At 36.1% G+C, this 15,648-nt stretch overlaps 1 protein-coding gene across 1 annotated transcript in view; it reads right to left on the minus strand.

The window, feature by feature from the left end:
* Window positions 1–522: 522 nt before the first annotated feature.
* Window positions 523–15,648, minus strand: part of PLEKHA5 (pleckstrin homology domain containing A5) — a 160,139-nt gene continuing 145,013 nt past the window's right edge. Inside the window, exons 23-30 of the mRNA XM_030450455.1 lie at window positions 15,332–15,449; window positions 11,917–12,032; window positions 10,214–10,423; window positions 7,461–7,619; window positions 6,117–6,244; window positions 5,170–5,315; window positions 3,885–3,969; window positions 523–939 (exon numbers count right to left, since the gene is read on the minus strand). Coding sequence (XP_030306315.1) covers window positions 921–939; window positions 3,885–3,969; window positions 5,170–5,315; window positions 6,117–6,244; window positions 7,461–7,619; window positions 10,214–10,423; window positions 11,917–12,032; window positions 15,332–15,449 — 981 coding nt within the window. The 3' untranslated portion in view covers window positions 523–920. The remainder of the gene's footprint in view (window positions 940–3,884; window positions 3,970–5,169; window positions 5,316–6,116; window positions 6,245–7,460; window positions 7,620–10,213; window positions 10,424–11,916; window positions 12,033–15,331; window positions 15,450–15,648) is intronic.

Consider the following 15,648-nt stretch of genomic DNA (forward strand, 5'->3'; position numbering starts at 1 on the left):
AAAGTGGAACACGGGGTGATATCTGTTTGCTGGAAGGAATACTAACCATACGAGTCCTTAAGAACATCAACATTTATTTAATATGATATAAAAGAAATGGGATATGAACATTTGTGTTTGAACAATAATAAGTGGCTTCTTATACTTACATCGTATGTGCTCATTGTATATATATACACAATGAACATAATTACATTTGTACACAAACTAAGTACTGGATTGAAAACCTGCTTATTGCTGTACACACCCTAACCCGACGAAGGAAAAGCCCAGTACCTCAAAATACCTACACTCCATTTTATTTAAGAAAAAGCAACCACTAACATTAATGTATATTTTGACAGAAGTGTGGCAGTAAATGCTGACATTGCAACCTGACCAAGAAATAATTACAGGACATATTTTACTAAGCAATAATAAAAATGGCACATTTTAAATATATCTATATGTATATATATATATATATATAAAATTTTTACAAATAAAATGTTAAAACAATAAATTGTAATGTTTAAAAGGTGTAAAACAAGATTTAGTAGTGATATGTAAAATTAACTGAGTTATGTGTCTAAAAGAAGCTAACCAGTAAACTTATACGGATCCATAATTAAAAGAACATTAAATTCTGGAGAATATCAAATGAAGTTCTGACTGTAGGCTGCACAATAAAAAAAGCCTTTATTTTATGTGCACAGAAATCATAGCAGCAAGCTGGTATCAGGAGAACAATCTGAAGGTTGTTGAGTATACACGTGGGCCATTTAAAGCTCTCTTGGAATAAACATTTTCCAGGAAGTGATAAAATGATGCTCTGTGGCCAAAAGCATCAGAACTATGAATTTCATAGATTTAAAATATACTGTACAATATCTTCTCATATTTTCATAGGTCAGGTCCATACATCTCAGGCATGAATTGTTTCAACAGAAGCCGTTAGTGCTGAAAGACAGACAAAGATTAAGTTACTCTATTTTAGCAACAACAGAATATTGTATAAAGCAGCTCCTGGGATTAAACACAGCAAGAAACTTCTGACCTTATCCTAGCAGTAGTTATCAATGGTGCAGAACATAATGAATTATCTTAAAAATCAGTTGTTTCCAAAACGAGTTCTCCTGACGAACAATACTGCTGTCAAGATACTTTAATAGCAAGAAGCAAAAGCAAGCTTTTTCTAAATGTACACAATTTCCTACAGAAGTCAGTTTATTCTGAGAGGTTTATCCTGTGACACATTGCTATCTCTGAATGTTCTTCATAAATAATCAGTAATAGCAGTGAAGACTAATTGCTCTTACAAATGACAGGCCCAGCTTGAAGAAGGATGCAATATTATTCAGCTGCTATGCCATAATGGCAGCGTAGCTGTAAGGTGTTAGGAAGTTCAAGGGCTCCACCCAGAGCCTGCTGAATTTTGCTTAAGTGCTGAAAGGACTTCTATAAATAACAGTTCAGTAGTAAAAATGTTTCTGAGCTTTGAATCCAGGTGCTGTATAAAATGTCATTATCCCTCCCATTACTCAGTGTAAATGTCATGCTTGTAAGGTAACAATGGTAGAGGTAAACATCCAGATTTGTCTCTGCAAACTAAAAGCCATGACAAAGAAGGTAGTTTTGTGGTAATGGGTTTTTCCCTAGTCCTACAATATCCTGTGCCACTGATTTTCTATGCCAAATTCCCCTGGTGGTGTGCCAAGAGTGTAATTTTACTAATTGACCATAAAAGCCAAATATAGGTACTGCCTCATTATTTGTCATACATTTTCCAGATGTGGCCTGAAAATTTTGGTTGCATATGGACAAGGCTGATCCCACAGCTCTGAATTTCCCTGTGCCACATAGGATTTCTTGCATCTGAGTGCCACTGAGCTCCTGCACATTACAAGACCTATTTTCCAGCAAAGCACTAAGTACTGGAACGCTGGAATGAGGGCCCCAGAAGGCAAGGGGTAGTAAATACTGAGGGCAAGCAGACTGAGCTTCGTACATCTCCTAAGCCCAGCTCCTCACATGAAGTTGTTTTGGAGCTCCTAGAAAACTAACAACAGAGGCACCAAGCACAGCAAAGAAATGTGGAATGTATACACATGTAGTTGAATGTTTTTCCCAACTCAATTCAAATACTAAACAGCCAAAATGGATGGATTTTAAGTTCTGGAATCCTTTCTTCATTATAGTGAGGCCAGTGTATGCAGAGCATTAGTTTTATAGGTGCCATTCCAGATGCATCATTTTGTCCCAAGCACTTAAGGTCTATTTGTAGAATTATACTTAACATGGAAATGTTACAGCTACAGCATCACCTACAAGGATAAACCAAACTATGGGACTGACAAGTTTTGAGCATTAAGTGACAAAGCACATCACTACAGTGCTACAAGCAGAAGAGTGCTACACTTTGGCTAGTCTCATATTCAGCATTCTAAAAAAGAATTTGCTCATGATAAAATCTGAATTTTGATCACTGGAGCTGATGGCAAGAGCTGAGAGCAACTTAATGCAATTGGTAATACATTTGTGGTGAGGTTACAGGTTGCTTCCTCTTACAAGCCAGGAGTGCTGTGGCTAGGGACAGAATTTAGTGGTGCAGCTTTGGTTTCACTACTGACTTGAAACACAGTGGGATGGAATAACATTTGTCCTATTTAAAAAGAAGATGCATGGCAAATGCATCAAACTGAAAAGCATTAACACAAAATGGTGTTTCCAGTAAAACTGAACAGTCTCCCTTACCTTTTTTGAAACAGAACTTTTGAATAAAAGTATAAAAGTCCAAGCTTAATCTAATTATGATGGACCACATCCATTATGGAGCTGGCAACAGAGGTGTCAGTACTGCATGTGAGGAGAGCATTTGCCACTCTCTCAAAAGGAGAAAAATATGAAAAAAATTTCCTTTTTCTTTTAAAGAATATAAATAGTTTCCTGGCCACAGTTCATACAAAAAAGGTGTCTGATGAACAGTAAATCTAATTTTGTTCAGATGAAAACTTGGCAACGGAGATTGTGTGAGTAAAAGAAAAAAACGCATTTTCAGACCTCCACATGTTAAATGACTGAAAATGCCTCAATTTCAAGTTTTCTTAGGTTACATTGGCTATGGCATTTACCATTACAATTGAAACAAAGCTAATTCTTTTAGTAGAAAACTTGTTTAAACAGTTACTTCCTGACAACATGGATTAATTCATGTGCTGAATACACTCGCATTGGTATCCTGTTAATTTCTTTAAACACATGCATAAACAAGTGTAGGTAGGAACACGTATATCTATCTTAACACATGCTCTCTAACTTGATTCCTAAAAGAAATTACCTGCTATGAAAAGGGAAGAGAAGCTGTGCAGGCCTATCTCTACAGAAAGAAAAAATAAGAAGTTTTGTAATTGTTACATTTCTCCCACCCTCATTTTTTCCTGCCTCACTCATCTGTGCCTCAAGCCATGAACTCTCAGGGCCATTAGCCCATTCCCTCCTATGGATCTCTAACTCTGGTTGCCTATAAGCACAATTTAAAGCATCAAGATTCATTTGCACGTGAGCACTGATGCTCATACCTTAACTGGGTCTCTGTTTTGTAACAGCTCAGGTCTCCCATGTAATTTAAATTACCTTGCCAGTTGTGGAGAATGTGCTTGATAAGCCAATTAGTCCTTTCTCTTTGTACTTGGATAGAGAATACATGACTTGCAAGCAAATCAATACATGTATTTGTTTTGTTTTCTGGTTAGTTTGTATTTGGCATTACAGGTAACTGGCCTTTCCAAGTATTGTCTGCAGCTGTTTCTCATCAAAATAAGTAGAACTCACACACTTAGGAAAATATTAGGAAAGTGGCAGGAGGGTTGGGAAAAAAGGACGTACTTCTCTGTAACTATACACACATGAAATGCGATCCTTCTGTGAGCTGTGTCTGCGTAGAGGGAGCTGGTGACAATGACGATTCTGGTGAAGAAGGCAAACTTTTCACTGCAGGTCATACAGCAAGATAAATAAGAAGGAAAGTTACATAAAGCATTATTTCCATCCATAAAGAAATATAAGCTTGCAATTCACAATTTCAAGGCAGAATAAATACAAGCAGAACCAAATGAATACTACATAAATAAAGACTTAGAAATCTGATCAGCTCAGTGAGCACAAATTCAGGGGAAAGCACAGCTGTTCTCCAGAAAGATCACTACTCAATCATATCAATGACTAATAGAACACCTAAGGAACAAGCAACAAGCACAGGAATGCTGATGTCTTATTTATGTTGCAAAGAGAGAGGAAAAAAAAACAAACAACAACCCAATGTAAAATTTAATTTTTGGGTACGCCCAGACCCACCTTTATATATATGCTCAGATTAACTAAGTATTTTTTTATTCTGCTGAGCACCATAAAATGTATTTACAAGTTCTGGTTTTGATTATCAAGTCACAGAAAAGATTGCTGACTGCACTACAAAGGTCCAGGCCAACTTTTATCTGAATCAATTGAACCATTTGGCTAACTTAACCATTTCCATCACCAAATATCCTTATAATGCCTTAAATCCTATCTTCTTCCTTCCTCCTTCCCTATACACCCTTTCTTTTTTTAATCTTTGCAAACAATTTTGCTTTACTCCAGCCTTATCTTCTTGCACAGTAGGACAACAAACACTGGTCACTTTACCAGTCAGCTGGTGTTTTCAGGTTCTTCTCTTACTCCTGAAAACATGACAAACTGGGGTCTTTTACTTGCTATATCAACATCTAACAGATGCATTAGAAGCTCTCAAAGAGTCCACAATTTTAGGGATTTCTGAGGCCATCCATTAGCAAGAAGATAAGGCTATATAATCTATACATATCTAGCACTGAGATGGTGTACTGTAAGATGAAAGTGAAAGGATTTCCTCCAATCAACAACTACACTATGACTCAGTATCTGGCAAGTGTTATTTACTTCCCTGAATTCATGCAACCATAAAATCCACATTAAAACCTTAGAAGAATGGAATTTCTGTAGTGGTCTACAGGGAAACTATTTTTCTCTATGTTATAAAATCATATACTTGACATCCAGACTAGCTCAGCACTTTCTATTCACAAGGGTTTAGAGCATCAAATCCATGATCAAAATGAAACAGAAATTTACATTTATACTGTATAAGTTGTTCTTCAAACTCTTTTTCCATACCTGCTGTTGCCTGATTTCCTTTTGAAGACTGTGCTGCTAATTCAAATGAAGAAATAATCCCTCCTTGGTCTTCAAAGCTAACTACTTCACTTTTTTCTGAGCTGGTTTTGGGTTTGTGGTTTGTAACTGTGGTCACACTCTGCAAGCTGGTTAAAAAAAGCACAGCACTTAGAACCCTTAATTTAATTTCAGGTGTTAACCACTAAGTACAGGAGTCACAATTTTCTTAATAGAAAAAAGTTGAAACTTGCAAGTTTGTGTAATGTATATTAGGCATGTCTTTTGAAACCCTTCTATCTTGTAAAGTTAGACTTGAAAAAAAAGAAGTACTGGAAACTGAATTCTTTTCCTTTACATACTCAAACCATTTCCTACTCTGCAATATCTGTTTTGCTGAAGGGTGCTCTGAAAACTTTATGACCTAATGTAAGAGCTCACATAGGATCTGCAGTACAACTTAAAATAAAGTTATGGATCCTTAAAAACTAATATTCAAGATAAAACATTCCTCTAACTCTGCAACACTCCAAAATAGTGAGGTGAAACTTCAATCAGGAGATAACTTAAGTCAGCTCCTGAATGTAATGTTTCCTTAAATATTACAGGTAAAGAGCTTGCTATGTAAACCCCAGGCTACATAACAATCTGATACAAAGCTTGAACTGACATTACTAAATACATTTTTTTATCCCAAAGCCAGGATTATGAACACACTCTGTTTATAACTGGGGCAGTACTTGAAAATAAACATTACTCCACCGAAATCATCACCTCTTACTGATCCCCTGCAGTGATTCCATTTCTCACTATATTTCCTATCTGTAAACCACTCAAACCCACACGTAAATATACCTCATAAATATTTATGACAGTTGCTTGGTCCATTCAGCTAATGAACACAATGTGCAAGTTTAAAATAGCCCCTGAACATCATGTTTTATTTTTACCTTATATCACCATCATGTGTTTCTTCCAATTGATTTTTCTTTTCTTTTTCTGCATTCTCTTCATTATTCACTTCTTTTGAGTCAGATACAACATGTGCATCTAATAAAATATCATCAGTTTTTGGCAACTATAAAAAAATTGAAATCATGAAACAAAAAGCTGGAACACATGCTAAGTGGCAGATAAGAAATACAGCATCAGGAAACACTTTTATTAACAGACAAATTTTGCCATCATGTATACCTAGTAACTCAAAATTACATAACTTAGAAACTTTTATCAATACCATTCAGGTTAATAGAGTTATCCTGGAACTTATACCAGAGCCAACGGGCAGGGCTTGGCTTAATAACTTCCAGAACTTATATGAACTCTTTGGATTGTAGCCTGCCTATTTTTTCATGCTCTCTTCACAATGCAGAGCTACTGGAATCTATTGCTGATGAATTTTAACACTGCTCTTAAAGATCTGATTAGATACAACCAGTAAAAATACATTACATCATTTGCCTTGAAAAGATTTGCATCCTTAACAAAGCAATAAACTATCAGTCCAAAGAGATTTTAAAGATAGCAACAGATGTTAATTATTTGATTTTATACCATTCTTGATTAGACTCATTTTAAACAAGATAAGTATAAAACAGGAGAATAAAAGGAAAAAAATGAGTGAGGAAAAGGAAAAGCAAAGGATGAGTAAAGAATATGGAAACAAAACAAAAATTCTACACAAAATTTTAAAAAATAAGCAGTCTGCTTTTGCTGAGTGTCCTTCAAGGTTAAGTCATTGCCAAGTGAGTTTGAGACTATTTGAAAACAGAAACCAATCTGGTGAGCAAGTATCACAAGCTACAGTTATGGCTCAGTTCCATGTATAGATTGTTTTGTCAGCTTTATTCTCCTTCCTATAAACTATTTGGTGCACTAAAGCCAACTAAACAACAAAGTCAGGTGTATTAAATGATTGTCAAAGACTACACTGGAGTATCCTAAGCAATGAACAGAACAAAGATTATTGTTTAAAGATGCATTAGTATCTTTTTTGCCTCTAAAGAAGTAAAGACTTCAGTTTTGTAATTTTCCAGTCAATCAAGGTATTAACAGATAAAGTTAAGTTACATGAATTTGAGGAATTAAAGAAAAACCAATCTCAGCTATAGACAAATCTGATACAATTTTGTGCTTCTCTATAGAATATTTATTATATTCAAACAGGTACCTTAATCTTTCAAGCAAAGGGAACTGCCCCAGTTTCCCATACTCTGCTGTCTATGGCTCAGAAGTTTTCTCTACTGCAAAAAGGACTCACGGACTGTTCAAAAATTAACTGGTTAATTAAGTACCTCTTTAGTAAAACCTGAATTATGTCCTTGTTCTCCATCAGGTTTTAGTTGAACTATTTCTTCTCCAGGGCTTTCATTATTTAGTTTCAAATTATTTTCTTTACTGGTGGTCTCCAATTCCTTCATGTTACTAGATACAGTATCATCCTTTTTTCGATTCTGTGGAACCAAATTGATATATAGACATATTCTTTAAAAGGTTATCACAGCTCCAATTCTGAGTCTTGTGCTGCCCTCTGACTGTGATAAAAATATACTTAAAAACCTGAAGCATACCACAATGCAATAAGGACTTAGAATTTTCTCATTTTTGTACCTTTTTTTCCTCTCAGATATTTTTTTCCTCTCAGATTATTGTACTTTCTGTGCCAAGCTGCCAGTATTCCCTATTAGTCACTTTTATGTTCTAAAATTCCATTTCTATTTAGCTCAGTCACACACAGGCTTGGGAGCATTTTTATTTGCATTCATAAGCACAGATTTTCTTAAAATCTTGGGTAACTTTAAAGTCTATGCTGTTAAATGATTTTACAGAGGACAACACAGCATCTGATAATGGAACAGAATACTCCTTATGCTTAAAAAAAAATCCATTTCACAGAGAATTACTGGATGCAAATTTTTTAGGAAAGATGGTAGAGGTGATCTGATATTGTGAACTGTGAACATCATGTTGTCAGAGTCACAAACTGAACTGAAGTGAGGTTTATAGGATCTGTATCAAACCAAGTGCTACAGCAGAGAAAAACAGGAGCCTTGAAAGTAGGAAATCTTGTGGCTGTTTTCCTGAAATTTAGCACATGCATTCTGTTAAGAGGAAATTCCATGTAAGTCAGTTCACAAATCACTGAACTTTCTTTACCAAAGTATGCACCTATACCATAAACCTGTCCCAAGCAATAACTGTGAAGGAACTTCCTTTTGTATTCTGGTAATCACTTAAAAATCACACAGTTGGCTGCTTATTTTTTCCTCTCCAACTCTTAAAAAACCCCCAAACCAAAGTCCTGTTGAAAAGGCTTCCAGCAGTTAATGCCATTGCATCATTTTCCTGCATAAAAATCAATAGGCATAGAAACTATGCTTTTAAAAATGAGAGCTATTACTGCCATGTAACACCTCATCTTGGGGCTTTTTGCCCAAACACCATTCTGGAAGAATTAAAGTTGTGATAGAAAAAGTGACTTCATAGCTAAATATTTAATTCAGACATGTTCTCACAAATTCTACACATTTCTTAATCTCATCCGTGTAACACTGATTTCACACAGAAAACTGAAGAATATGCTGGCATGAACAAAATTCTTTTGAGTTCTGGATAGCATGTAGTGCTGGCACAGGATTTGGCTGCTCCTCACACTGTGGTCTCAACGTCCTGACCAACGAGGTTATGGCACATCATGGCTGCAGCTTCCTCACCTCAAGGTAGGGTAAGAGGCAAAGCTCAAACAGCTCTGTAAAAACTACAAAAAGAAACCTCTGCAAAGCTTTGCTTTCTATGTCTGCTTTTGCAGAGAGGCAGTGTTAATGACAAAAATATTTGTAGGAGCCTCCTTCATACTTAGCATTCACTATGTCAGCCCAAATGCAGATGTTCTAAGGCAAAGGCAAAACTTGAATTCATCATTTTCTGAGGGAATCAACATTGTTGAAGGAAAAGTAAGTTTTCTACAGCTCCGAAAGCAACTTAACATGCTCAGAGGAAGAAAAAAACAAACCTAAAACTTCTTTTGAAATATGTGACTTATTCAGAGTGCAATGCCTTTAATCTGGTTTTGGAAAATGAGATGTTAAAATGTGCACAAACATAAAAGAAGGTCAGTTTAAAATAAAACCTAAGCAAATGAAAAGAAAATCAAAAAGCACTGTGGTCTAAGGAAAAGTATATGCCAAAAGATAAAAAAAAACCAAAACACCAAAACAAAACAGAAAAACAACTCCAGTAAGCTCAGTAAGCTATTGAAAAAGAAAACTAATTCTTTGCAAGTTAGAAAGTAGCAGGCTGCCTAACATACCCTTCTCTTAATCTATTTATTTTTTTGTCCTGAAGTGGTATGGTACTTTTAGTTTGTTAGTTGGGTTTTGGATTATTTTAGGGTTTTGAGTGTTTTTTTTAAGATGTATACTCAGGAAAGTGTTTCCTGGTTAATAGCAAGCAGTTATATCTTCCTCCTCTCTCCCCATCTATAACTATTTAAAAAACCCACTTCTTTGCCTTAGCTGTTTTAGAATTAGAGAAAACAAAAGTGATACTTCTATTTTTATCTAATTATGGACTCAAAAACCTTAGCAAAAGAGCACCAGTCAAGAGCTATCATCATAAATATACATTTCATAAATATACATTCCAACCTAAAAACGTAACAGATGTTTGGATGTATTATATGGCAGAAAAATCATCATTTATACATCAACTGAATAGTGGTTTAGTTACAAAGCTTGCAATTTCTTGTTGTTTGCTGAATTCAACAACAACAAAAAAAATCTGCTAACAAGCATCACTAAGCATACTTAAATATATGTAGATTTGGACTATTTATTTTTTAAAAAGAAAATAATGAAGATTGTCATCTCCCTTTCTCTTGTGTCTGGCAAGAACTGACTGCTATTCTACATTCAAGCAGTCTCAAATAAGCACCTATAGCAGTTTCATGAAATTTTGGAAAATAAAATTTTTAACTTTTTTTTTTTTTTTAACTCTTAAAAAAAAGTTTGGACACATTAAAAAGTTTTTGAATAATGTGGGGTCCCACCTGTGCCAATTTGAAGGGATTATCTCTGACAAATGACAGACTCTGTGAAGGAGATTGGTCTGAAACACCAAGAATATTGAGTCCTTTTCTCTTCTCTCTCAGGCAAGCTTGTTGGTGCCTCTTTATTCTTTCCATCTGTTCCTCTACAGTCATTCGAGGCCGTGTGCTTTCTGCGAGACACAGCTGCTCCACTGCACTTCTTGGTCTTTCCTTAAATGGAAGAGAACATATATATTTATTTTTAAAACAGCAAGATTCTAAACTTGTAGTTTATAAGGAAAGATCACCTAATGATTTACTAAAGAGCAGAAAACCAGAGGGCAAGCAAAGCTCTCCGATGTGAAGAGAACCGATTATTAACAAATAAACACTGAAACTAGAAAGAAAAGGAATAGTTTGCTTTTCTGAACAGTGATATTATCATCACCAGTGATAAACATTAAAATCACTAATGGGTAGATGTTCTCTCAAAGTTAAAACAATTTACCAGACATTCTACAACTGCAAACACAAGTTACTTGACTGATACAAAAACCTAATCAAAATTTAATCATCTAGGACATTTATACCGGTTGATCTAATAGTGATTTTTTTGCCTTTTTATTTAATGAATAACTCCAGCTTGGCATTACTTAACAGCAAGTACAAGCTGAAATGAGCTCAAACAGCATCAAGTTACACCAGGGGGGGTTCAAATTGGATTCCTTTTGGAACAGGCTGCCCAGGGAAGTGGTTAAGTCACTGTTCCTGGAGGTATTTAAAGGATGTATAGATGTAGTGCTTAGGGACGTGATTTAGTGGTGGACTTGGCAGTGCTAGGCTTGCAATTGGACTTCATGATCTTAAAGGTCTTTTCCAATGTAAATGATTCATGACTTAAAAATCTGTAATTCTAAGCATTACATTCTCATTAGAACAAGCATCACTTTGCCTACTCTGTTCTTGAAATTCTCTGATTGTCAGAAACATCTGTACTTTGTATGATGGAAAAAAAATCTACTTCTAGCTAATCTGCTGCATTCAATGGATTCACACTACACTGATTTACCTTCTGACAAATGCTATTCCTTCTCCAGTCAATATCCTGTGAGTTTCTGTCTCCTCTCCCATTTGTTCCTTAACTTTTCCTCCTTTATTCATGCTACCACTATGGCAAAACTTTTCTCCCTTTTGCCTGAACTACCGGTGAATCTCTGTCTTCAACCCAGAGACTAAAGAAATCTTAAATAAGAAATTCTAGGCTTACTACCCATATATTGCTTATGGTATCCTTATTTTCTTGCTGTTTATTTTTTTTCCAAAATAATTTCAGTATAAAATAAATAACACAAATTTTGGTTAGGTTAAGCAAGTGCTGCTAAATTGCCCCAGAAGCCAAATACAAGTCCTTCAAAATTTTTGAAAGTTTTGAAGATGTCTTCTGTCCCTTCAACTGAAGCCTGAGATTCAGAAGCTTGGGATATTTATTGTTACCACTGAGTTCTTGCCCAGCTTGACTGTAAAGAAATCTCTAGAGTTTAACATACACAACCTTTATAACTTTGTCATTCTTTCTACAGCTGTCTCCATTAACCTAGTACCTTAATAACAATGAATTTTATGTAAAGACAATTAAAAATATAACTACATTTTTTGCAGTAACTCCAAAACCTAAACATAAAAATGAACACATCCATCAATTTTGAAAGGTTATTTTAAAGTACCGTTCTTAGATCTATCTTCTTATTCTTTCTCAAAGTGACATAAGATGCTATTGTTGAAGACTCTGGTGTTGGTGATTTGGTTCTGGGCGGTACAACTCCCACAGGAAAATGTGACCCTGCAAAACAGTTAAGCAATATACTAAGTGCTATGCCAAACATTGCCAAAATAGTTTAATGTTTTCTAGAACATGTACTTTTCTCAGCCTTGGCAACTACTCTTCAAAAGACAACCAGGATTTTAATGGCCAACTATGACATCTACTAAGGGCTGCAGGCAGATGACTTTCCCCACGAGAAGCCAATGCACATGGCACAAGAAATTGCTTGACATAAAAAAATAAACAAAAATTTTGACTGTGAGAAACAGCCAGAAGTTCTCTATCACTGTGTGGAACCATTCACATATGGTTAAGGGGGAATTAGATGAAAGATGGTCAAGCTTCACAGACAACTGAATGTCAGTGTTGATGACTGTGGAAAAGAGTTTGCAAGGCCAGCTGAGTGCCTGAGTAATCCTATCAGTACCTCCAGTTACAGCCAAACTTATCCAGGCAACGGTGTGGAAAGTACAAAATTTAGCAAAAGTAGGACCAAGAAAACCAACTCTGGATGAGAAATGGAAGGGGCAAGGTGGATGGGAAAGAACAAACATGGAATAATGTAGGGAAGGATAAATAGAAGGGGCCAGCTTTGCAAACAAACCATTTGCCAGTATGCTTGCCTGACCAAGCCCCACATCTTAGCATTGCTGCCTGTCCTACCTTCTTATTCAACTTTATTCCTAAGTATTTTCCATCTGAGTATGCTTTCCCTTTTTGATATAAGAGCACGAGAAGATGCTTATGCCCTTCCAGCCAGGCTAGCTTGTGAGTAGCAGACAGCTACAGTAGGAGTCAGTATTAAACCACAAGGACTGGAAAGGCTGTCTGTCTGCTGGTTGGTTACTGGAGGGACCATTGGCCTGGATCTGCTGCCAAGGAGAACCTTGGCTGTGAGATGCTAAAAAACTTAAGACAAGACTAGATGGCAAGCAGAACACAAGGTGGGGAGGCCAGCTGTCCAGGAGACCTTAGGTCTAGGATTCAGGGGCCAGAGGTACTGAGAATTGACAGATGAAGATAGGTGAGGTCTGGTCAGCTCTTGGAGGGACTCATTTGTGTGTGTGCACTGACTTGGTCTAAAAAACTGATAAAGTAGCTTACTTGATGTCCAAATTATTCCTCCTTTATTTTCCTAAAGTTGCACAGATTTCAGAGGATATATTGACTTGGCAATGGCTCAACACTTCTCCAAATTTTTTGATAGGCTGACAAAATAGTCTGAAGATACTCTGAATGTCAAATTCATAATTTAAAAAATATAAATCAAGAGTCTGAGTGTCCTTTACATCTAAAAAGGATAAAACTGCAGAAGTCAAATGTTCCTTTTCTATTACCTTTATGCACCACTCAGCTTGTAACTCAGCTTCCCTGCTTGCAGACAGCTATAAGGACTACTTTACATAGTCCCATTAAAAGCTTTCTCTGATTGCTGACATTGAAAAGAGGGGGAAATAGCTGATACAAGAAACATGAGAAGTGTCTAGTATGGTAAGGTGCAAAATGAACTATAAAAAAAAATTAAATTCCTCTGAAATGTAATAATTTTTATAACCATCCTCAATATGAAACTACCTAGTCCTCAAAAAAGCAAGAAAGAAAAGTTGCAGAGATGAACTGGCTTTCAGTTAGTTTACTTTTCAGTTTATAATCTGTAAAGGCAGATTTGCATAAAAATGTTTGTTGAAACAGCATGTAATGGCATACACATTATGAAAATACTAACCAAAAAACCCAGGAATGGTTGTATTTTTCCTATTGCGTGGGGATTGTTAATGAAATAAATGAATGCCCAGGACAAAAAATACCCATTTGAAAATTCACATGCTCAAAAGCATGGACAGGATAAAACACAGCTACAATAAACCCACTTCACACTGTTGTTCAAGATAAAAATGCCTCTTACTGTTTGCTACCACTGCAGCTATTCTCTCCCCTGCCCCCTAATTATGATTTATATCAGAAGAATTTGTGTTATTGCTTTCCCTTACTGAGGACTGTACAAATGGACATCGTAAAACTACTCCTGTCTTTACAGAAGATAGAAAACAGAGTGGGGTGTTAAAAAAATATTGGTTTGCTTCATGTAGTCAGAACAGGCTTTCTTATATTGTCTTTCCTTTCCCTCTTGTCAGAAACTGCTATAAACAATCCGGAACCCCACAGGTTAATAAGACCTAGGCATGCTGTCAGAAAGACAACTTCCTCCGTGTAGGTGGCTGATGATTATCAAATCTCAGGCTAAACCTTGCATTTTTCACCACCAAGTTAGAAGAGATTTAATACCTGTCTTAAGTGAACATTCCACCTCTGCAATACCATTGTGAATCCGAATTGAGTAATTGCCTGGCAAGTGCAATATGATCATAGATGACGGTGCCATTCACATTGTTTACACCCAAACTATATGCTAATCTTTAGTCTTAAAACCTCCACTGCCATTCAGATGGAAATTATTTCCTTACAAGATCATAGTTCTCTGTCAAATTCTGGTACTGTTGCACCACCCTAGCACATTCATGCTTTGTCAGGGAGTGATCTTGCTGGTACTTGAAGTATCAACTGCTATAGCAAATATAAACGGATAAGTTTAGTTACTGTTTCTAAAGACTCTTAGTATGGATTTTGGGAGGTGCTCAAACTGCTGTTCCTGAGGTCACCTTTAACAAACTATTCTGTGTGTTTTAACAAACAGAATTGAGAAGCACTTCCTGGTAAAAGATTCTACCAAGCAATTAGTAGCTTTTATGGAAGCTAGATGAAGAGAAGAATCTAAGGCATTTAGCAATTGCAAAGACCTTTATTGTCTGTACACTCCAAGGTCATGATCATTATTCCTATTATATCAGAGGACAGAAGGCAATTCAACAATTACAAGATGAGAAAAAAAGAAAAAGGCATTGTGTCCCTGCCTTATGAGAGCCTGAAAATTCTGTGGTGCTGCCTTTTTGGACGTTCCAGTGACATAACATCAGGAGCTTGATTCAAAAACTGAATAATTGTTCAAGGGCAAGAACATAAATGGGTAATTGTTCAAGGGAATGGTGTGTGGGGAATGTGAGTGATGTGATTAGACATGGTGTCAATAAGGATTTCAGGGTTGTTGGTGAGTCTAATGTTTGATTTTTCTGCAATGTAACTGATGAAATCTTTCTCGTCATGTAATTATATCATTAGTTTAATGTGGAAGCTGTTTCATCACGTTAAGAAATGGATAGGCTACAAAAAACACAGAGGTTAAGATAGGTTCTCTAACACAGATAAAGCTTTGTATTCCTTGTGGAGAAGGGTTGTAAACACCATGTCTTGGGACAAACCTTTAACTGAAGATTCTGATTCTGAAATTTGTTCTGTTTTTTCTTCCCCATTAGACTCATCCACTTCTGCTACTGTAGTTAACTCCGGCTCACTCTTATAAAGCCTATAATCAGGACCCTGGGGAACAACAAGTGACAAGGTAAATACACAGGCATTTTTATATGAGCATTTATGTCTTAAGACTGAAACTCAGTTATTTTGTGATAACTCTACTCTTGCTTTAAGACAGTGTTTCATTGTTCAAGTTCTACTGCAGCAGTATTTCCGTGCAGTTAATCTAAGTAACAACATTTGCAGACTTTCAGAAATTACACAA

The sequence above is a fragment of the Calypte anna genome, chromosome 1, assembly GCF_003957555.1.
Source record: "Calypte anna isolate BGI_N300 chromosome 1, bCalAnn1_v1.p, whole genome shotgun sequence".
Classification (NCBI taxonomy): Eukaryota; Metazoa; Chordata; class Aves; order Apodiformes; family Trochilidae; genus Calypte; species Calypte anna.